Source organism: Alexandromys fortis, unplaced genomic scaffold, assembly GCF_014885135.2.
Source record: "Alexandromys fortis isolate MF-2015 unplaced genomic scaffold, M_Fortis_MF-2015_v1.1 scaffold_2_1_26212458, whole genome shotgun sequence".
NCBI classification, from domain to species: domain Eukaryota; kingdom Metazoa; phylum Chordata; class Mammalia; order Rodentia; family Cricetidae; genus Alexandromys; species Alexandromys fortis.
This window is the reverse complement of record NW_026067930.1, coordinates 14420074-14443266: the sequence shown is the minus strand read 5'-3', so window position 1 is coordinate 14443266 and position 23193 is coordinate 14420074. Positions and strand designations below refer to the sequence as shown.

The 23193-nt window shown below is 40.8% G+C and overlaps 1 protein-coding gene across 1 annotated transcript; it reads right to left on the bottom strand.

The window, feature by feature from the left end:
- Positions 1 to 20831: 20831 nt before the first annotated feature.
- Positions 20832 to 22343, bottom strand: LOC126503497 (uncharacterized protein CXorf49 homolog). The gene has a single exon (XM_050145217.1). It carries the CDS (start codon positions 22341 to 22343, stop codon positions 20832 to 20834), a length of 1512 nt encoding a protein of 503 aa, XP_050001174.1.
- Between the last annotated feature and the right edge of the window lie 850 nt (positions 22344 to 23193).

Below are 23193 nucleotides of genomic sequence, written 5' to 3'. Positions count from 1 at the left end.
TCTCTCTCTGTAGGTTAGAGGACAACTTGTGTGAGTTCGTTCCTTCTACCATCTGGGTCAGGTCATCAGGCCTGGCAGCAAGTGTCTTTACTTAAGCCATTTCGCTGGCTCCACTGCTGTTTTCTATGAATGGAGTCATACCCACCCATCCTGGGGGTTTTCATGCCAGGAAAGCAGGCTTGTATAGTTACATTAGAGAACACGACACCCAAAAAAATCTAAATATTTTGCTCTGCAGCTATTCTTAGGAAAAAGTTTGCTACTTCCTGGCCTAAATATAGTGTGTTTGGATCCAAGCTAGTTACCCTAAAAAATTTCCACTAGTCATCTTGATATATATATAGGAAGAAAGTTGATTATTTGATTTTTTGATAGGAGTTGGGATTCAGTAGTATAAAGTTGTGTGCGTGTGTAGAAAAAGTTTGAATATTGTTTGCTGGTCAATGAAATTTATTTGTGTTGAAAAGACCTGAATCAGAGTTATGGTATGTATATACTAGGTGGCTTGGTGTGACCATGTCTTAAGACTTAATGTGTCAGTATCAGATGCAAAATAACGTACTGACTTATGTGTTGTTGTTTTTATTTATTTTATGTGTGTGTGTGTGTGTGTGTGTGTGTGTATGAGATAATGGGGGTTGATGAGTCTGACCAGGGAACAGTTCAGTACAGGAAAAAGCAGCTGGCTTTACTATTTTGGATTTGGAGACATCAAATGCATCCAAGCTTCAGAAAATACTATTTGACAGATTTTTGGAACATGGATAAAAGAAAAGCCAAAAAGAAAAATGTCTATAATATGGAATTTCTGTCTTCCTTATAGTCAATTCTGTTGAACCTTTAATGAATGTGGCCTTCCTGGTCCCTTTAGATGTGTCCCAGTGTAGCTGCATCTTAGTTCTTGCCATCACTCAGAGCTCCTTGATGTACATACTGTGAATAGTGGTTAGCTCAAACTGAGCATACGCGGAGCAGAGTTGCTTTATTGGGGCTGATTAGTCTTGGGTTATAGAACACTGAGTAGAATGTAGGCAGTTGCTTATATAAACCAGCTGTGAATGGCACCCAGTCTGAGGAGAGTGCTGAAAACAGTCGCTGGGCACTAAAACGAAGGGAGGTAGATTGAGTAATGCTTGAAGTCTCTTCAAACCAGTCCCTCGGTCCCAGTGACCCATTTCCAATGTCACAAATCAGTGTTTCCCAAGTCATTTGCTAACTGTCACATCAGGCATCTCCGAGCCTCCTAGGGGCCACCAGAGAGAGGCCAGTGTTGAACGTCTTGATGGATGGAAGGACCTTGGGTCCCTGAGACACTTGTTGCAGAAGAGCAGCCCCACAGATGTGTTCATTTGCCTTGAACTGTGATGTGAACAGAAAGCATACGCTTCATTGTGTTGATACCACTCAGACTCAGAGAAAAATACGTAATGATCCTTGAATGTGAGAAATTTAAGGAATTTTCAAAGCTAGCTCTGATTAGGTGTTTCTGGACATGTTGACATTGTAGACATTTTCTGTGAGATGCTACTCTATGTCTGCATGACATCAGTCATGTTAAGGAAGTATTTCCTAAACTATATCCACAGACCTCTAGTGGTCCAGAGCTAATTAGGAGTTTTTGATATATATAGCAGGGGTTGTTGTCTAGGTGTATGCAAGTGAAGCACCTATGTTACCAAACTAGTATATTTCTTTAAGGCTGGGATTAAAATATATGTATTTCAGGTTGATTAGAAAATCTGGTTAGCAATTTATCTGTCCTTGATCAATTGAACACAGGGAAAGCCAATTTGTCACCATTCTCTGCTTGGAAGACTAATCGATCAAAGTGTGAGGCCAATGGGAAGAAATAAATTAAGGGCAATTTCAGCAGCAGGGGTGGAAAAACGATTTAAAACCAATGTACTGCATTAGTTCAAATTCAATTTTACTCATTTGTTAACTGACTCCTTTGTTCAGTCAACATTTTTATGGAATGTCAGCTCTAAACCTGTTGTGAGCATGGGCTGAGGGATGGGGTTAAACTTTCCACCAGGGGAGTCCCTGGTGGAAAGGTCATTCCAAGTGAGGGCCATTCCAGGTGTGGGTCATTCCAGGTGTGGGTCATTCCAGGTGTGGGTACTAGCATGAGGAGCTGGCAGTGCTGAGAACTGAAATGAGAAACATGGAGCATAAGGATTAATTTCTTGGTACAACTTTTGACAAGGACTTTGTGTGCGTGCGGTGTGTGTGTGTGTGTGTGTGTGTGTGTGTGTGTGTGTGTGTTTAGGACAGGGGGAAAATTCAGATGTCATGCTTTAGGTACCTTCTGCCTTGGTCTTTTGAGACAGAATCTCCTATTGGCTTGGAGTAGCCTAGGCTGGTTGGTCCATAAGCCCCAGGAACTTCCTGTTATCTCTTCCATAGAACTGGGCTTCTAAGCATGGGCTGCTATGGTTCACTTTTCAATGAGGGTTCTGGAGGATTCAACTCAAGTCCCCATGCATAGCAAAGCACTTTACCACAGGGCCTATGTATTCAGTATGGGAGCACAGCAGGAGTACAGATTTGCATTTGCAAATTTCTCCAGGATTAAGGCTTTGATCAGTGTCATTTCGGCAAATGTATGTGTAATTCCAGCCACTTTATGACCAACGACAGCTTTTCAGTGTGGATTTTTAAGCATTTTATATCCTGACGCTTGAGTTTCTTCTATAGCCAACTTTCTGAATACCCAGTCACCAGAAGTGCTCACTGCTTCTTTAAATAGCCTCGCCGGTTTTATGACAGTAAATAAAACAACACCATACATTTATTTTATTGTTTTCCACTCTGTTGAACCTCAAATTATCATTTTCCCCAATGCAAAATTTCACTTATTTTTCTTTAGATTTTTGTTGTCATTGTCATTGTAAAAAATCAAAAATTGTCTTTTAGCTTCATTAGATTGTATATACTAGAAGTTCTGACTTTAATACTATGGAAAGACATTTCATTGACACACTATTATTTCTGAAACAGAAATTAGTATTTCTTTCTCCTACCCAAGTACTAACCAGGGCCAACCATGATTAGCTTCCAAGATCAGAGGAGCCCAGAGCATACTCAGGATGGTAGACATGTACTCTTTCTTTCTCTTCTGTTTTCTGTAATTCATAGAGAATTATGAATTACATAGGGCTAGAATGTCTTTTTTTGTTTTTGTTTTTGACATTTTCATAGTGCAGTTAAAAGTCACAAGAAACCTCACAATGCAACAAAAATATCAGCCAGCAGCAGAAGCACACATGATTGGCAGAAATACTGAGATCAAACATCAAATGTCAGCTCAGCTCTTGTTTTTATCACCAAATTAGTTTTGGTACTGAACTCACTCATAAGATCATTGGATTTTTCCAGAGAATTTCAGATTCTGCAATTGTAGAGAAGGGGCTACAAACTATGCTTTTATTTGTCAAACCTTGACGTTTAGAGTTGGCTGGGGTTATCTGCCAGATGCAGAGACCACAGAGACAAAGGCAGAAAGGTTGTAAGATCGGGAGAATTGGGAGGAGCCCTGTGAAATGCTATCATCTAGATTTAACATGACTGAGGTAATCTGAGGTCATCATGAACACACAGCAGTTATGGCTACCTGCACAAACCTGCCTGCACATAGTATTAAGACAGGAAGGTAGGAGGAGATCATTGGAAAAAGAAGGGGGTTCTACAGGAATGTGGGGACAAGAGAGATACACACTGTAAACATGCTTAAATATGCTTCATGCATGTATGAAGTGGCCAAAATTTAGATTTAAAAATAATTTGAAAAATTCTTTGTTTTTCCCAGTCCAGTTTAGAAGTTAGACAGATGGAGCTCCTAATAGTGACTTGGACTGGTCATATTTGGTGTAGCTTGGCAGGTTGCTGACATACCACATAATTATTTCTTCAGTGGGTAAAACAGAAATTTACTAACCTACACTATTGAGAATGAGCAAAAAGACTAAAGCACAGGGTCAGCTCCAATGTATGATCTGAATATAGACAGATATAATATTTTCTTTGTGTAGCAGGATTCTTCCACATTCAGGGAGAAATGAAAAAAAATTTAAGCATTTCAACTAGAGATAAGAGTCAGGTGAGATTCTCAATGGGCTTTAAGAAAGTCAGACCAGATTAGCAATTCTAAAAAGTTTATATTTATTTATTCCAGGAGCTAGGGTTTTAAGAGAGTATTGATTTTATTTCATGTTAAGAAACAAATTCTGACAAAAAAGAGCCAAGAAGCCCAAGGAGCTCATGAAGCATAGATGTCATTCAAAAGACAATGACACATTGCAGTTGCAGGATGGAGTAAGAATTTTTAATAAGTATCCCCAAAGAATACTTCTGCAGAAGTCAAATTTGGATAGAGGTGGAGATTCCTGTAGGGATTTTGAACCACAACTCTCCTTGGTGGAATCTGTTTCCAGAGCAGGAGAAGGCACTGAAACTTAGGTACTTTTCATGAGCTTTGAAATACAGTGAAAAACTGTGATCTTGAAACTCAATGGGGTTTTCCTGCCTAGCTTTCAAACTGTGGGACTTCGCTTCCCTGGTGCTTCCACACTTCTTATCGGCAATATCCAGATTTGCCATTTTGTCTTCCTCTGTGAGTGAGAATGGGCTCACATGTTTGAAGAATTGGTTGCCAGTTGGTAGAACTGTTTGGGAAGGATTAGGAGGAGTGGCCTCCTTGGAGCAAGTGTGTCACTGGGAGATTTTAGTGTGCCATCTCCTGTTGTAAGGAGGGGTTGCTTGTTCTTCCTGGCCACCAGGCTAGCTTAGCCCCTAAATAACCACACAGAAACTGTATTAAATTAAAACACTGCTTGGCCCATCAGCTCTAATTTATTATTGGCTAATTCTTATATCTTAATTTAACCAGTTTCTATTAATCTGTGTATTGCTATGAGGTCATGGCCTACCAGTAAAGTCTCAGCATGTCTATCTCTGTCGGCATGTCCACGGCATCTCTCTGACTCTGCTTTCTTCCTCCTAGAATTCAGTTCTGTCTTCCTTGCCTACCTAAAAACTCTGCCCTATCAACAGGCCCAAAGCAGTTTCTTTATTAACCAATGAAAGCAACACAAAGACAGAAGGACCTCCTACACCAATCCCCCATGTACTTTCTCTGCCTCCATGTTGCAGTTTAAGATGTGAGTTCTCATTCAATCTGATTTCTATGTCTTCACTCTATCATCATAGACTCTAAATCTCTGGAACCATTTCTTTTATAAGTTGCCTTGGTCATGGTGTTTTACCACAGCAACAGAAAAAAACAACAACAACATACTTTCCAACACTAAATATTGAGAACAGATAACTTGTTTCTTGCGTTTTCCAGGTTCTAGATAAGGAAGAATTATGTCTGAGGATGGTTATACCCAGAACTATGTCTTGGGATGGGGTATACATACTTTGTATGTAAGCAGGTATTAATATTTAGAGGCCAAAGGTGGAATGTATAGGCTAAATAATGGCTCCTTAGGAAGTCAACACTAATTTCTACAGCTAGTGAATATTTTACCTTACATGCTAGAGGGATGTTAACTGTGAGATTAAATAAAGAAACTGAGAGTGGGTGGCTTTCCTGAATTATCATGATGAGCAGAATCTAATCACATGGAGTTTTATAAGCTGAGATCATCTTTAGACCTTGATCAGAAAAAGGGATGTGATGTAAACAATGTTAGAGGGATGTGGCTTGGTTAACTTTGAAGATGGAAGAATTGGCAACAAGCCAAGTAAGCAGTGAAGATGCCTAGTTATCCTGGAAGAAGAAAGGAAATGGAATTTCCCTCAGAGCATCCAGAAAGAAATCCAGCTGGCTGACATCTTGTTTTAGCTCAGTGTGACTATTTTGAGCTTCTAATTAGCAATCCTATAAGACAATGATTTTGTTTGTTTTAAGCCACTGTACTGTATGTTATGGCAACAGTGAGAAATCTGACTGAGGCATGCCAAGGTGTTTTTTCATTGAGATCTTACCTTTAGAAAGCATGTTAAAATAGTAATCAAACATGTTTGGAGTACCGAGAGATCGCTGTCAAAGATTTTGTGGATGAAGAAACACTTTAGCTGGGTATCAGTCATACGTAGAGGAACTAGACTTGCCAGTGTGACCATGATACATGGCCTGGATGAAAACGCAGAGTGCAGAGGGGAATGAATATCTTTCAAGAGTGTCATCCATTCACAAGACAAGACATCTTTTTCCTGCTGCTTTGAGATTCTTAGTTATGATGCCTCTGGGGTAAAAAACCTCAGAACTCAATGTAGTTGGAATTCTTAAATCACACAGATCATTCTTGCTGACCTTGGAAGGTTCAGTGATCTGTAGGCACCCCACTGAGTCCTGTATCAATGATAAGACAGAATTCTTGGTCTTGGTTCCATTGTGAACTTTCTGACTGTGCTTGGGCAATTCATCAACCAAGAAGATTCTTCAGAAGACAGACGTAGATGTCTCCCTCACCTCCCTACTTTTATCCCCCTCCTCCCCCATATTCCTCTGTTCCATTTTCTAGCTTTTGGGAAGGTGGAAGTATAAATTATGAACTGTCTATGCAAAGCTTTGGACTTTTTTGTGGAAAGGTTGCCAACTTCAGGAGATGGGGCATCTGGGAAGGCATGGTGCTCTTTGGGGGGCATCTGGAAGGCATGGTGCTCCTTGGGGGGCATCTGGAAGGCATGGTGCTCCTTGGGGGGCATCTGGAAGGCATGGTGCTCTTTGAGGAGCACCATGTGAGGAGCACCATGGCATGCTGATATACTTAACTCCAGCTTATGCAACAGGGACAGTTTTATTTCCAGACAATATGGTGTTCTTGAGTACACATGCCCATGAAAAGAACAAGCTATTGGTTTAAACATGGCAGGCTGTTTCTGAGCTTTTCTGGTAATATTTCCTGCTTGTTCACTTACTTTTTTCATCTGCCAGTACTTTAGGTAGCAGATGTCCAACATTTAAGAAAGATATATCTGGGAAGAAAACCGAGAATTAAAAAATTATCATCTCAAATCATTTTTACCATTAGGAATTAAAACAAAAGTATCACTATTTGATTTACTGGTTCAGAAAGAAAAAGACAAACCTCAATGAAGTCTTTGTAGACCTGGCACATAGTAGGGGCATGGTGAAGTGATGTCACACAGTAGTCTACAATGAGATTCTTGGGGGAAAGGCAATGCTCTTATTTCTCTTCCCTTTCTTGAACACATTTAAAATTCTGAATCCTCTTCTCCCTAACAACAGCTAATATTTACTGAATACCGTAATTATTCTGATACTGTTCTAACTGCTGAGTACATATTTGGAAAGTAATATTAGTATTCTGGTCTTATGCACGAGATGGTGAATCTCGTCAAACTTGTCTGCTCAAGGTTGCAAAACTATTGAGCAGTGAGCTAGGATTCAAGCCCAGCATTTAAGCCCATGGTCTTGAACCACTGTTCTACTAGAGTCCTATGCAGCCTAGTTTGTCTCTCCTCACTCCTTTCCGCTGTGAAGCTTTAGGACTTGCAGCTCCTATTATAGATACACTAACTTTCCCAGTCTGGTCTGTACTGTCTTCTCCATCTGTTTGACTCTTGCCGCGCTGATAGACTGCTAGACTCCGTACAGAGGAACAGTCTATGGCCTCATCAGTTAGTCTGTGGTCCAGAAGACAACTGCAGACAGCTGCAAAAGTTCTGAGGGTGGTGCACTGAGAGGGTGAGATCCCTGCGGCATGCAAACTGGCATGTGGTTACACTTCGGAAAAGGCATGGACACAGTGGTGATTGCTTTGATATAGGGAGCCTGTTTCATGCTTTATTTGGTTAATGTGGCTTTAGGTCACACGTTCATTTTCAGTGAGATAGCCCTGACCTTACCCTGTGAAATATCTCTGATTTTCCAGAAGCCCTTGTGTTTTATTTCTCCTACAGCATGTGCTCCTACTAGAGAGTGTTTACTTGCTTGTCTGTTGTCTTATTACTCTCCCTGAACCTGAAAACTAGAGGATGGCAGGGGCCTAGAGCTATGACTGACTTATAGAGTAATGTGTAGAAAATGCCTGTGTGAATACTTTGAAATATTAAAGTGGAATTAATTGAACATCGAATGTGTACTTTGTGCAAAACATCATTCTCTTTGGACAGATAGCTTTCTCAGCCTAGATATAGTGGGAAGGGCCTTGGTCCTGCCTCAAAGCAATGTGCTGGACTTTGTTGACTCCCCAAGGGAAGTCTTACCCTCTCTAAGAAGTGGATGGGAGGTGGGGGAGAAGATGGAAGGAGTGGGAGGAGGGATTGGTGTGTAAAATTTCAATTAAATAATAAAAAAATTAGTTATAGCAACATTGTCATAAATATTGTGAACTAATTAAAAATATTGACTATATGACATATAACTATTTGGTGACATTAGGTCTTACATTTGCTAGACCAGCACTCTACCACTGAGCAATGTATCTAGTCCTGAATAGTGTTCTTTTCATGATTCAGTTCCAGTTTGGGATGATAAATCGTGTGACCATCCTAGTTAAACCCAGTGCATTAACACAGTAGGAACCAGCAGACAATGTAAAGCCTATCATGACTACTTGTTGGCTGTTATCCCAGATGCTGTAATGAGAATGAAAGAATTCAGATGGGCCTAAGCAAAGCACAGAGGAAATCAATGAGTTTACATAGCTGGAAAGTCTGGTTCGGGCAAGATTGGCTCTATAGCTCCAATTCCAAGTTGCTCTTCTTATTCCTAAGCATCACTCAGTTCATTTTTTTTCAGTACCAAAGGCAGTAAAATAAAGTCAAAACCTTTCCTGGGAACACTTTTCATAAGTTCTGGCATTCATTCTGAGGGTCCTTCTTGGGTCAGATACTCATTCTCTTCCTCCCAAGGAAGACGATGCCCTAATTGGCTCAAGTGTGAGGTATGTTTTCCATTATTGAAGCTGAGAATGGAGAGGAGGAAGGAGCTGTAGGTTAAAAAAAATGAAAATTTGTCAGATGACAGAGTTGTGTTCAAGCTGTGGGCAGGGAACTCATGTCCTTTTAACCACGTACTTGTATATTTGTGTGTGTGTTTTTTATGTGTATATACATGGTTTTGGACCAATAAACCATCTTATTGAACTTGAGCAGTGGCTTCAATCACTAAGCAATTTATACATTTCAACAAGCTAATTCTTAAGTTTCTAAAATTTCAGTTCTATACTTTATCATAATGTCCTGCAAATGGCCCCTGACTGTCCATACGATATATAGCACCTACACTATAGGATATCCATACTTAGGCTCTCCCAACCATATCACTTCCATGTCTAACGGTTCTAGTGTACATCCTTCACATGGGAATTGGGGGAAGTGTATGACAGATGTCCCAATGCAAGTCTTACAGATGTCCTCTAGACAGTTCGTTGATTTCCTTAAGATGATCCTCCAAATTCAAGATTTCTTTCTCCAGAGAGAAAGAGAGAGAGAGAGAGAGAGAGAGAGAGAGAGAGATTCCCTCAAAAGAACACAGATGGTTGTAGACCTTGTGTTGTTTACTTGTAAAATAAGTGATTGCTTTTCAAATCATTAAAGCTGTTCCCACACCTTTAAGTAAATACTACTGGAGCCTTGGAGTTGACAGGAGGTTGCACACATTTTAGATTTAGGCAGAATAAGCAGAAACAGTTTCAAAAATCAGCGTGCCACCTGTTGCGTTTGTACCCTTAAGTGTAGATGGGGTCCTTAGCCATGATTGGAGTCTGTGAATAAGTATGCAAAGAACTGCAATTCTGACTTTTGTTTGGCTCTCTTTGTTTCTAGTCTAAGCCGCTTCACAGCTCCAAAATCAAACACGGAAAGAAATCAGAGAGAGTTGGCTCTTGAATTTTAGTGCTATTAATAATCACTGTGGGTGCTTATTAAAAATACAGTTCCCCAGCCTTCACTCCAAGCCTGTCTGCTTCAATCTTCATCTAGAATCTACATTTTGAACAAGCTCCCTGGTGACTATGACACGAGGCTTCCACAAATATTATTTAAGGAATGCACGTTTTGAAATATATTTTACCAATAAAAAATGAAGAAAGGCACTCTCCATTTCTGCACACATTTAATATTCATGGAATATGATATGCCATTAATGACCACAGGAAGGTTTAGTTGTGGGATTTCCAATTCAGCCAGCCTGTCGTCTTCTTTTCAGGGTTTGCACTGGTGGTGGGTTGGAGGAAGTCACCCTTTTTAAAAACAGACAGACATCAAGGGTCAGGGGTGAGAAAGGTCCCAAGTCCTGGTGTAGCTTTGGGCACATTGCGCCTTTACTTCTGAGTTCCATTAGGATGAAAGAGGCAAGCTGGTGCATCAGCAGCTGAGACGGTCTTTCATCTTTACACAGAAGCTAATGCAGAGAGCTACTTAGGGTGATGCCCACTAAGAAGTGGGAACTACTCCCGTATAAGGATCATAATGCATCTCTGTCTTTTCATATATGCCTGTCAGAGCAAAAGGTGCTAATTTCCTGTCTAACAATAGCAAAACAGCAACTAAATCTCTGCCACAGCTTTGGGAAAGGAACTACTCTTTATTTTGTGTCGGGGAAACTGGGTCTTAGACTGAAAGGGAAATGGTTAGGACCAAATAGATATGGTTCCATCTTTCCCAGTCCCTCCTAACCCTGCTATCATGTCATCATTGTCTTCTTCTCCTTCTCCTTCTCCTTCTCCTTCTCCTTCTCCTTCTCCTTCTCCTTCTTCTTCTTCTTCTTCTCCTTCTCCTCCTTCTCCTCCTCCTCCTCCTCCTCCTCCTCCTCCTCCTCCTCCTCCTCCTCCTTCTCCTTCTTTCTCTTCTTCTTTTCCTTTTTTTTTTGAGAAATCTGACCTCAAACTCAAGGCACATCCAATGTGATAATTTTAAAATGTTGTTCTAGAATATAATTGCCACAAAAGCATAAATTTAGCCCATTTCTGTCTTAATCCCAAAATCCAATGCCTTCCTGCTTGACAGTATTAATAAATAACTTTTAAGATGTAATAATCTGCTCACAGAATTCAAATCAGCTGCTTTACTTGTGGTCAAAGCTCAAGTTCAGTGAGCCAGAAGAGGAACAGCAGAAAATGAAGATCAATCATAGCAGGGCTACTCTAGTCTACATACACCACACTTCATCCCACTAACCCGGTGAGGTTTAGCCACCACTTCTACTTGTAATGGAGGAAGCCAAGGTCTCAGAGTTAGCAAGAGAGTGAGCAAAAATGAATGAGCAGTCTCTGCCTACAATGGTCTATTTTGCCTTCCCTTCTCCTTTCCTTGCAATCCCTTCCCTCCTCCTCCTCTAACCCATTTTAAATTGCCCCATGTAGCAGGGTTTATTTATCTTTATGAAGGCCATTCCTTGTATTCATAATCCATCCATCCTTTTGCTTTGAATAGTCATTTGGGCCACACCCTTGTCTCTGTTCCTTGAATATTTAATGAATATTACAGAGTTCTTTACCTATGTCATGTCAGAGCATGTGATGGCCAGAGCTGTTGTGAATAATCCTATGTGACATATAACTATATTACACACACACACACAGGAGGAAGAAAAATCTACAGTATCATGTGTATATGCTTTATTTGATAAATGCTCCCAAAAACTTTTAAAAAGTAAGTGCTCAAATTTATATCCTCCCCCGACTAGTGTATGAGAATTTTAGGTGTTCTATACCTAGTATTGTCATTTTTGTTCATATTAGTCATCCCAGTGGGTGTGTGGAAGCATCTAATTATAGTTATTTGACTTTTAATTAGCACTTGAAGGTTTCACTGTGACATTTTTATACACAATTTGTCTTTGCTGGTTCTCCCTTCTCCCTTTCTCCTCCACCCCCTTCTCCTCCCCTCTTACTCTTTCACCCCTACAAGCCCCTTTCCACATTCATTCCATGTATTCATCTCCCCCCTTTCTTTAAGACGCTCATGGTTCTCTTTCTAGTTTTCTGACCTGTACTTATACTCACACCTAAGTACACACACAAATAAAAATTAAAACCAGGGATCCGTGTGTAAGGGAGAACATATCAGTATAGTCTCAGGATATATGTCTTTAGCAAGCAGCCAGATAAAGCACAGGTGCATGCCATCTGATCCAATGTTCACAGTGTGAGTTATGCACTGCAGTTTTCCTGCATCACCCTTCACTTATAGTTGTTGTCTTTGTGTAATTATTAGAAAAGCCCCCTTTACTTGCAACAACACTACCGGTTTGGAGAACACATTTTATTTTTATTAGTTTTAAATTTATTTTTTTTTTTTGCAATTAAGATACAGTGACACCATTTTCTTCTTCCATTTCTTTCCTCCAACCTCTCTCATGTCCCCCTCTTACCTTACTCCATCTCGAATTCACGGACTCTTTTTCTTTAATGGTTATCACTATATAAATATGTCCTGCTAAATCTGCATAGCGTTACGTGTGTGTACATGAGTTTAAGGCTGACCAGTTGGTTTTGCATAGTGAATTAGGGCACTTATCCCTTAAGAAGACGACTTCTCCTGCTTTCAGCATTCTTTGGTTGCCTGCAGTTATTTCTGAGGGCCTTGAGTGAGCTCCTCCTTCCATGTGAGCAAGTCTGCTGGTGGTGTCACCGTTAGGTCTTCTTTAGGGAGCCATATTGTTGGGGTATGATGGGTAAAGCTTCCCCATCATCTCTAGGAGACACAATCCCACAGTAGACTTCCTGGCCCTCTGGGTCTTACAAACTCTCCATGCCCTCTTCTGTGATGTTTCCTGAACCCTAGGTACAGGAGTCAGGTTGTAGATTGGGGCTGAGTACCAGGTTTGGCCAGTTTTTTTTTTTTTTTTTTTTGAGTCGAGTTCCCTCTGTCTAGCCCTGGCTATCCTGGAGCTTGCTATAGAGACTAGGAGGATAGCCTTAGACTCACAAAAATCTACCCCCCTCTGCCTCCCAAGTGCTAGGGTTAAAGGTGTGCCCTACCACACCTAGAAAGAGAAACTTCTTGGGTGAGGGGTGAGACTACATTTACCTGCAACTCTAAGGAAAAGTATTTAGATACAGTTAGGAATTATGCTTAGTTTAGTAAAGTAGAAGGTAGAAAGTTTTCCTCTAAAATCTTTAACTTACTATCCCTGTGTATTTGACTAAGTTTCTAGTACCAGGCATGATTGCTCTCCTTTTGAGCAGGCCTGAATTACACCACTGTTGTTATTTCAAGATAGGGCGCCGCTTTTGTACCTGTCAGGATATCTTGCCATATTGGTCATAGATATCACAGCTTGGTAGGGCTATTGAGGCTTTTCTTCCTTGGCAGCTTGTATAGTCAGTCATCAGGGAGGAAGTATTTGTGTTCTATCCAGTTTGGGATAGAGGACACATTTTATAGCTACCTGAGATAGCACACACTTTTAAAATGAAGTACCTATTTAAATATTTTTGTCATCTTTCTATTATATGGTTTATTTTTCTCATCGACGGATAGAGACTACTACTATATATATGTAATAAACACACACACATATATGTAATCCTGGTATGAATTTATGTGTTGGTATATGAACTGTAAACATATATTACTCTGTACCTTGACTAAGAATTTGTAATTGTTGTTCTTGTTGTTTTTTGTTTTGTTTACTACACAAATACCTAACTTTGTTTCCTGGTTTAAACATAGGCTGTGGCTAAAGCTTGGAAACTGAAATCCTATTCATTGGCCCCCAAGGTTTGTGGCAGAATTAGAGTCTGATAGTATAAAGTGCAGCTGTGCATCTTTGTCCTATGAGAAAGGGTTTGGGGAGAGCAGCTTGCCTTCAAAACAGAAGCAAGCATGCAGGCTTGATCTTGGACTTCATTCGGTCTCTGCTGTTCATCAGGTAACCAAATTGTGTTTTAGTTTTCTGATCTCCAAAAGAGACAGAGACAGTTAGTTAGTTTTCATATTACTTTTTGGTGTGTGTGTGTGTGTGTGTGTGTGTGTGCTATATGTGGTATATGTGTGCATAACTTCTGCATATGTTTATGTGAATTCCAGAGATCAACATTGGTGATTCTTGTATTACTTTCTGTTCTGCCTGTCTCCTTTTTGAGTCACAGCCAGGCTTGCAAAAATGAGTTTCTCTTCTATGTATGTCTTTTAATTTGGAAAAGATAATACATTTTTGTGTGCATGTGTGTGCAGATGCACGGATGTGTGTGCATATGCACGTACATGTGAACACTTTGGTGAGACCTCGGACAAACTCAGCTATGGTTCTTCAGATACTATCCACCTTATTTTTTTTTTTTTTTTGAGAAAGGGTCTCTCACTGTCTTAGAGAACACCAAATAGTTTAAACTGGCTGGCCAGTGAGTCCAGAGGATTCATCTGTCCCCATGTTCCCAGCATTAGAAGCATGCACCACCATATTGGCTTTTTAGATGTGGGCTCTAGGGATCAAAGTCATGTCCTTACTCTCACAAGGCAAGCACTTTACTGACCATGCCATCTCTTTAGTCCCCCCAATGAGGATTTCTTAAGACTTGTGATAACTTTTACTTTTTCCTTAAATCTTTTGCTCATTTATTAAAAATTTAAGTACAGTAGTCTCTGCTCCTACATCATTTAACAAATATTACAAAATTTACCATTCCCACCATGTCTTATTGTGGGTGCTGTGTACCAATGGTAAAGTTATGATCTTTATTTGAGAGCATGAAATTCATAGCTAGTATTATTATAATGCTGCTTAAGAATTATTACTTTATGGGTTCCTACTTAACAGAAATATGTTATAGAATCTTTTAAAGAAGATGACTTTCTATCTATCTATCTATCTATCTATCTATCTATCTATCTATCTATCTATCTATCTATCTATCTACCTTCCATCACAGTGTGGGACCTCAGTATATGGTTATTGAATTCTTTTGAATTAATTTCAGGCTCTTTTTTTCTTTATACCTGTCAACTGTTGTTGTTATTCATTAGAACACTCCTCTTGCTTATTCCCTGCCATGCTGCTTCAAGCTGAATTTAAGGTTTGATTGCAGCTGTGTGCACAAAACAGAATCAAATCCACATACCTTAGAGTCATATACCATCTTAGATAGTAAAAATTGTGTCCCATCTTAGATAGTAAAAATTGTTTAGGGTTGTGTGGGAAAAGACAAAGGTTTTCTTAGGTGTAGTGGAAAAAGTATTGGGATTGATTAGTGATGTCTGTGAAGGATAGAGGCCAAGTTATGGGTAGCATGCATGCTATGCATCTGTGATCTCTTCTGTATATCTTAAGATGTGAACTTTACTCAAGAAGAAAGGAATATAGGAAACCTTAGATTTATGGTTAGTAGAGATGAGAACAGCTGTGAATGCGTCTCTTTCGCCATGGTGCTTCTTGGGTGAGATGACTGGTGATACCCAGAGAGAACCCTGTTTCTTTGTTTGACTTGCTATTATTCCAGATACTCAGTAAGCATCACAGTCATAGAATATGCAGATGACTCAGGTTGTATAATCTCTCTATGTGGATCATTGAGTAACTGAGTTTCTATTATTTCCTGAGCCCTCTTAAGAGACGACTTTACCTTCCTAATCCATGCAGGAAGATTAGTTATAGGATTAGGACTTGATCTTATTGTCTCCTGTACTGTAGAGAATAGATTTTGGGATGTCTTCATTTCAAGTTCTTGATGAGTATTTCTTGTGTGATTCTGAGTATTAGCACATGATCCTATACCTCATTTTTCTTATCTTCAGATTGGGGAGGTTTAAACATATATTTAATATTCTGGGTTTAATTCAAGACTGATATTTTCTAGGATTATGTCTACAGAAGATCAACTCTTTAGGCTGCCATCAGCTTGTGACTTCTTTTCTACAGAGGCTTGGATAACTCCTTGATGATAGGACCCTTGTCTCCCCTATCCTCATAATGCCAGGTGCAACAGGCAGCTTTTCTGTCATGTTGAATCCAAGTCAGAAAATCTTTTGCTGAAAAGATGCTAGCTGAATACTTATATATAATATGTGTCATTTGAGCATTAACACCAGACAGTGAGTTGTGGGAAACAGTTGAAGTATCTATTCAAAATGTCATTCTAAATCTGATACTCTGGACATGATTGGTGTGATTGTTAGTGTTGTCAAATTGACAGAAGTTAGACCCACTGGGAAAATGGGCTACCGGGCATGTTTGTAGGGGATTATCTTGATTACATTTATTGAGATGGGAGGAACTGTCCACTGCAGGTGGCACCATTTCCTAGGTGGGGGGTCCAGAGTTGTACAGAAGTGGAGCGGATTGAACTGAGCACTAGCAGGCGTTCGTTAATTGCTGTCTTAGAACATAATCTGACCAACTGCTTCCATCTCCTGCTGTCTCGACTTCTCTACCACGGTGACTTCTAAGTTGAACTGTGAGTTAAAATAAACTCTTCCTTATGTTGCTTTCTTTTGTCAGAGTATTCTATTAAAGCAACAGCAAAGGCACTAAGATCATGAGTTATTGCTGTTTTTTTTTTTTTTTTTTCAGGCAAGAATGAGTTCAGAGCTGTAAGAACCCAGAACTCCTGGTGTTCAGTCTGACACATACCCGGTGGGAACTATACATAGGTCCCAGTAGCTTACCAATAGGATTTCATGGTCATTCCTTTCTCTTTGCACACACAATGCTGCCCTGAGCCACTGTGGCCGGAGTTCTGACAGTGTCTTGTCTGTAATACTGGTGTAAATAGTGTCATATTAGGTTTACATTCCAGACCTGTGAATCTATTAACCAGAGTCGGGTTTGAGTGGGTGAGATGGAATCTGAAAACTTGTATTTATGAAGCTCCTTCAGATAATTTTGATAGTCAGTAAGATTTAGATACACTCATTTGTAAAGGCATCTTGTTTGTCTTGGCATGGCAGCTAGGCTTTCTGTAATATTGCTTCCACCTGAATTCCCTAGCTCCTTCTCTAGTGCTCTTCCTATGTTTGTGCCCTGCAAGGGCCCTTTGCAAACGTGACAGGTTCTGTGTGGCACTTTCTTAACGCTCATGCTTTGGCATCTGCCTATAACTTCTGCACCAGTTGTCTCTTGAGTGAACTAGCACACTTCCAGGGCCAGCTGAATCTTCATCTCTGTCTCTGGGTTTCCTGGTAACCACCCATCTGCCTCCAGAATTAACTGATCCCCTCTTTGAATTCCCATAATACATGGAACATTTTGTCACTATTATAGCTACAGGGACATATTTTCTCCTCACGGTATTGGCACAAACAGCCAAATAGTGGGATATGGTATTTTAAATAGAACAGAGAATTTGAAATTATTTTTATGCCTAATCTCTGAAGTTTTCAACCAAGCTAAAAATAATACTTATTATATCAAGAAATACAGAACTGGGTTTATAATATAAAAAGCTCTCCAAACCTTCCCAGAGCAACAAAAACTTCCTGTTCCATCTCCTTAGACTAATTCAAATTTCTGGATGCAATTATTAAGATAAAATAAACAATTTTTATCATGTAATACAAAAGTCTATGGAATCAGAGGCCATTTATCTTGTCTGACACAAGTTCTGTTTTACCTCACCAGAGATACATGTTTACTTGCTTCTCCTGTGTGAAAACCACAATTTTGAAATGTGTATTTAAGCATGCACAAACCCATAGAATTTCTTTATACACATTATACCTTGCTTTTGTTACCAAATGGCTTATCTTGGAGATTTACTTTATATACAAACAAGGAGCTGTCTCATTATTTTGGGGTGTAGGGTGTTTCATTGCTTTTAACTGTGCTAGCATTTACTTAGTTGATGGAAATTTAGTGGGCTACTTATTTTGCTTTTGTAAGTAATTCCTCAATGTGTGTGTGCATAATTTTTAGTGTATAGAAATAGCTGAGGCTGACCTATTAAAATTGGAATTGTTGGTGTGCACATTTTTATATTTAATAGATATAGTCAACTGTTCTTCATAAAGCACACATGAGTGACGCTCCCAATGCAAACAAATTTGATGATTCCAAGTGCTACTGATTCCTTATGATTTGCCACTCTGTTATTTAAGAAGTAGTATCTCTTGATTGTTTTAATTTGCATATCTCATTATAACAAGACCGAATCTCCGTTCTTGCACTTACGGCTAATCATGCTTCCTGTGAAGTTCCTTTTCATGATATATTAAAAAAACAATCAAATTTGTCCATTTTTTTTCCTTTACTGTCTGTGGAATTGGTTACTGTAAAGTAAGTTTCAAAGATATTCCTCAAACTTCAAAATTTGTATTATCTGGTCAAAACTACTGATTTAATTTTAATTATTGCCTTCAAAAATTGGGATTAGTCTAGGGAGATGGAATGGGGGAGTCTCCTACTGATCTGGGAAGGTGTTTTGTTATATCAGTATTTTTTCTGCATACTAGAATTTTATTCTGACTTGAATATTATTTATTCTTGATATCTTCCTCAAGGGAACTAGCTTTAACTATTTTTCAAATCTATGATGTTATCTTCTGTACATCTCCCTTCAGTGTAACTGTCTTTATTACCATGATGGTGATAGAACCTAGGACCATATGCATCCTAAGCAAGAACTCCACCACTGAGCAACATCCCCAGACTCCTTTTGTAGTGTTTCTGGTCCACTGTAGGCCTTTAGTATGACCTTTTATTTATGGTCATTTTCTCTAGAATTCTCTTCTGAGTGCTAAGAGTTGATGATTCTTCTCTCTCCATCCTATGAACCAGTGATACTAAGGAAATGTCTCCTTTGCTGAGTTTAATTAAGCCAGCACTACTGACTGATGATGTTTACATTGACATTTGATTACAATTCTTATCTACCATCACACATTTCACAAATCTATTTTCCTTGTGCTACCTTCCATTTGGTGATTTTTATTTGTTCTTCTTTAAGTAGCAAATGTGATGTTTTGTTGACTTTATTTGTTATTCATTTGTTATTTCGAGTCAGGGTCTCGTTGTACAGCTCTGGCTGGCCTGGAACTCACTATGTAGATCTAGATGGCCTTGAACTCACAGTGAACTGCCTCTGCTGAGGTTAAAGGCATGCACTACCATTGCCCAATGTTCCTTGATAGCTTTTAAATGAAGTTTTCCACAGAGTGGTGTTGTATTCATAGGAACGAGATATGAAAGCAGTTCCTAACAGGAGTGGTGATATCCCTGGCTCACTGCAAGTTTCCGTGATACTTTGTCCCATGCACACTCAGTATGTTTTAGTTTGCACTCTCTCCGTTCAGAGCGTGCCAAGCAGTGTGGCTGCTTCTAACTTGGTGCCTCCCACCCAACAACATGATTGTCTTTTCCTTAGGATGTCACAGAAGGTCCAGAGATAGTCTCTTCACTAATCCTTGGTTTACTCAATAGTTACAGGGGGTGGGGTGGGGTAGGAAATCTGCCATCAAAATTGCACTCTACTGTCCCTAGATCTAAAACCATGGCAGTCCTTGATATTTTCTTGAAGTCTGACTTTAAGCTTTAGGCGGTTCTTCCTGACACAGGACACCTAATTGTTATTCTCTCCATTTTAGAGAAGCAAAAATGAAAGCTCAACAAAACTAAACTGAGTCATCAAGGGCACTTGATTAGCCAGAACTGAAGCTGAGATTTAAAGGTGAGTTCATAGCTACCCCACAGGGTTCTTCACTCCATGTCACGTAGCTTTCTGGTTATATTTTACACTGTGCATTGTGGTTTGTTCTCTGATATTGGTGTGAATCTCTCCTATCCAAGAGATGATACATCTTTGGAGCAAACAAAAGATGATTTCTATTTCTAGATGCCTGAGCACCATATCCTCCATCAGTACAGCCTAGGTATCTGTCATGGGGTGAAATGGGAGAGGGTGTGAAAGTGATCCAGTCGCCTTGTCTAAGACACCAGCAAAGAATTGCGGGGAAAGTGACTCCTACTGAGTCCTTTCTGCGCTTTGTTTCTGTTTGCAAACATCCTGAAAGCTCTGCGATGGCTTTGTACCTCTTTTCTGCTTGCCAGTCCTGTGGAGTTATCACTTAGAGATCTTACATTTAGGTTTTGTTGGGCCAGATCATCAACAGACCCTACTGACGTCTGAAATTCTGCCTGTGCCTCTGTAGCACTATTTGGTTGCCACCCCAGTTAGAATTGGTCTGGTGAGCTTTGGAATGTACTAACGAATGCTACTACATGGACAGGCTGCTCCTTGGTGTGTGAGCAAGGGAGAATTCAGACCTTTTCCCAGAGAAGAAGGAATAGCAGAGGGAAAGAGAAAGGCGTCAGCTGACTAAATTCTTTGCTTAAAATATTAAAACAACACACAAGCACCTACATTTATATTTGTGCTTTTTCCATCCTTAGTCCTAGCTCTGTCAAAAGACCTAGTCCCAAACAGGAGCAACTCCCTAAGCCATCCAGGACTGGGGAGGGAAGTTCATATTTATCTGGAGAACCATCGTGATTTCATTGATATGGGCCCATTCTCAAGAAAACAAGCAAACCAAATCAAAACTTGAAGCCCAAATAAAACACTAGCAGTTTGAAACATTTATGGAGGTTTGAAAAAAATACCCTTGGCCTCTTCAACATCATTTACCTTTGACATAATTTTTACTTCATATTTAATTCCAGGCTCCAGGCCCAGTTCCTACATAGATCAGTTTTAAGAAGGCAGAGACAAGATGGCATTCTTTAAAATCATCTTTATTTACTTTATATCACAAACTCTTATTTTCCTTCCTAAGAGGTACGTCTGTGACACGGAGAAGGGCTGGGAGACTAAGCAGCCACAAAGGGGCAAGAATCTGGAGGAGGAACCCAAGGAAGTAGCTGAACGGCAGCACCGGACTCCACGGACGCCGGTGGCTTGTTCCGGGGACACACCTTGGCTTTAACTTGACAGTGCCTGAAACTTCTCATTGACAGCCTGCAGGGCCAATAGCTGTTTCTTGAGGTTCTCTATTTCCTTCTGTAACTCTGGACAACGGGGACAGCCCTGTGTTCCGGGTAGCTGCTGCATCTCTGGATCTGGGGGTAAGGGAGCCACAGATGGTTCTTGGTCACCAGAGTATGCAGATTTTCTAGACAGGATGCCTTTCTGGCTCGGGGCTAAGGGCTGAGAGTTTGCTGGGTCCTGGAGGCTTCTCGCGTTTATATCCCCACCGCAGAATTCTTGATGCGTGCTCTGGGTAGACGGCTCTGCCCTTTGTGTTGGAAACGGAACCTGTGAGCAGGAATCTTTGGTCAAGTCGGTGTCTTCTTTGGCTATTGAATGTAAGTCCCTTGTCCGCTTTGCCCCAGGTCTCTTCCCAGTGTAGAAGTTCTTGCATTGTTTGGGTCTCAAAGGCAGCAGTGAGCATTTATTGGACCTCCCAGGCAGTCCAACACCAGAGATTGGGGGGAAGGTGGCTGGTTCTGCAGGTGCTGACTTTAATCTCTGGAAGGCTCTCCCCAGGGAAACGGCTGAAGCATCCCAGAGGGTTTTTTTTTTCTGGGTCATCTTCTTTCTAGGACTGGCCTTGGGCAGGCCACCTGCCCCAGGAGCCTCTGGGTAGCTAGGCTTGGCTCCTCCCTTACCCCATAAGATTCCTTGCTTTTTCTTAGAGGAAAAAGTTTCCAGTTCTTTCGAGGCCTGCCTTTCCATGCCAGAAGTGAGTCCCCTGGGAGCAGGGGTCAGCAGGGAGGAGGGCATCCGGATGAAACTCTCCCTGGCCTGGACATTTGAGTGTCTGGCTAGATCTCCAGTCTCTGTTGGGCCACCGGTCTTGCCCTGGCTCCCATCTTTGAGGCAAATGGTCACCCTCATCATCTGTACCTCATTCAATTCGTCTGACAACGCAGGTTCGGAAATGGGGAAGTGGGTATCCTCACTGACCACCATCCTGCTAGTGGTACTCTTTCTCGGGGTCACCCAAGCCCTGCTCTGCTCCAGTCCCTTAGGGAAGAGAGGCTTTGCCTCCTCTGAACCTGCGGCCTGCAGACCTCTCCTGCTGGAGCCTGTCTCGTTCTCAGCACAAAAGCCCTCTGGGGATGGGTTTTCTTTGACTTCTGGTACCTCTAGGTGGGTCACCTGCTGCCCACTGGCCACAGTCTCTGCCTTGGGTTGGGATAGGAAGTTCAAATCGACCACTTTCTCCTCGACTGGGGGCTCTAGGCTCTCTTCCTCCGGCACTGGCACTGGGGAATCCTCCCAGCACCCTTCGGCCCAAAGGACCACCGATGTGGGCTCCGGCACTTCCAGCTGGGACAACAAACGGAACCCGCTTCCTTTGGGGCCAGGGACGCTGCCTTCACCCTCGCTGCTCTCAGCAGGCCTTGGTTCAAGGCTCGAGCTCTTGGTTTGGTCTTCACTATCCACATAAATACCATCTTCTGGAACAGACGCCTCCTCAGGAGGGTTCATATTGCCAGTCCCGGAAGCGGAAGTAAAATTCCAGGAAGACCGTTGCTCGGCTCACTTAAGCACTTAGGACCCAAGCTCAATCTTAATACGTAGGGAGACCTCCACAGGGGCCGCACTTGCTGACCTAGCACCCAGCATTTTCTGTGATGACTCATTTTCTCCTAAAAATTTTAATTGCATCTACTGAACTTTAATAAATTAATTTTATCACGTTTATCATGTTTGTATGCCAAGGCTTTAAGGCCTATTTTTTTTCTTACAATTAATGCCACAGTAAGTTCACTCGTGGTGTGTGTGTATGTTTGCTAAAATATTTATTTCGGTGGGATTGTGTAGAGTAGGATTCATGTACAGAGGAAAAAGAGTTACAAATATTTAACCAAAAATCCTTTTTTTGACATTGGATCATATATCGTTCATGTTGTCCTCAAGTTTGCTCTATACCGTGACTATGATCTTGAATTCCAGATTCTTTTGCCTCCATATCTCCAGTGCTACTAGGATTATAGGCTGTGTTTCTGTGTCACGTTTATGTGGTGCTTCGTGCATGATAGGCATGCATGCTACCACTGAGCTACATCCCCTGCCCTAAGAAGACATCTTCAGCAGTTTTGATGCGTGTTTTCAAGAAGAGTTAACTGTCCCTGTTTCTCTGGAGTGGAGTGGGGCCGTGCTATGGACCCCACATTATGGATAGCCCCTGTTTATAGGAGTGTCCGGGCAGAAGTCTGTTGGTCAGTTGCTGTCCTCTTGCTGTCAAGTTGGCAGAATCACTTGCTATTCTTACTCGACTATTGTTTACACTCTTTCGCTTAAGTTTTTCCTTAACATACTTGTTAAAGCCCAAACC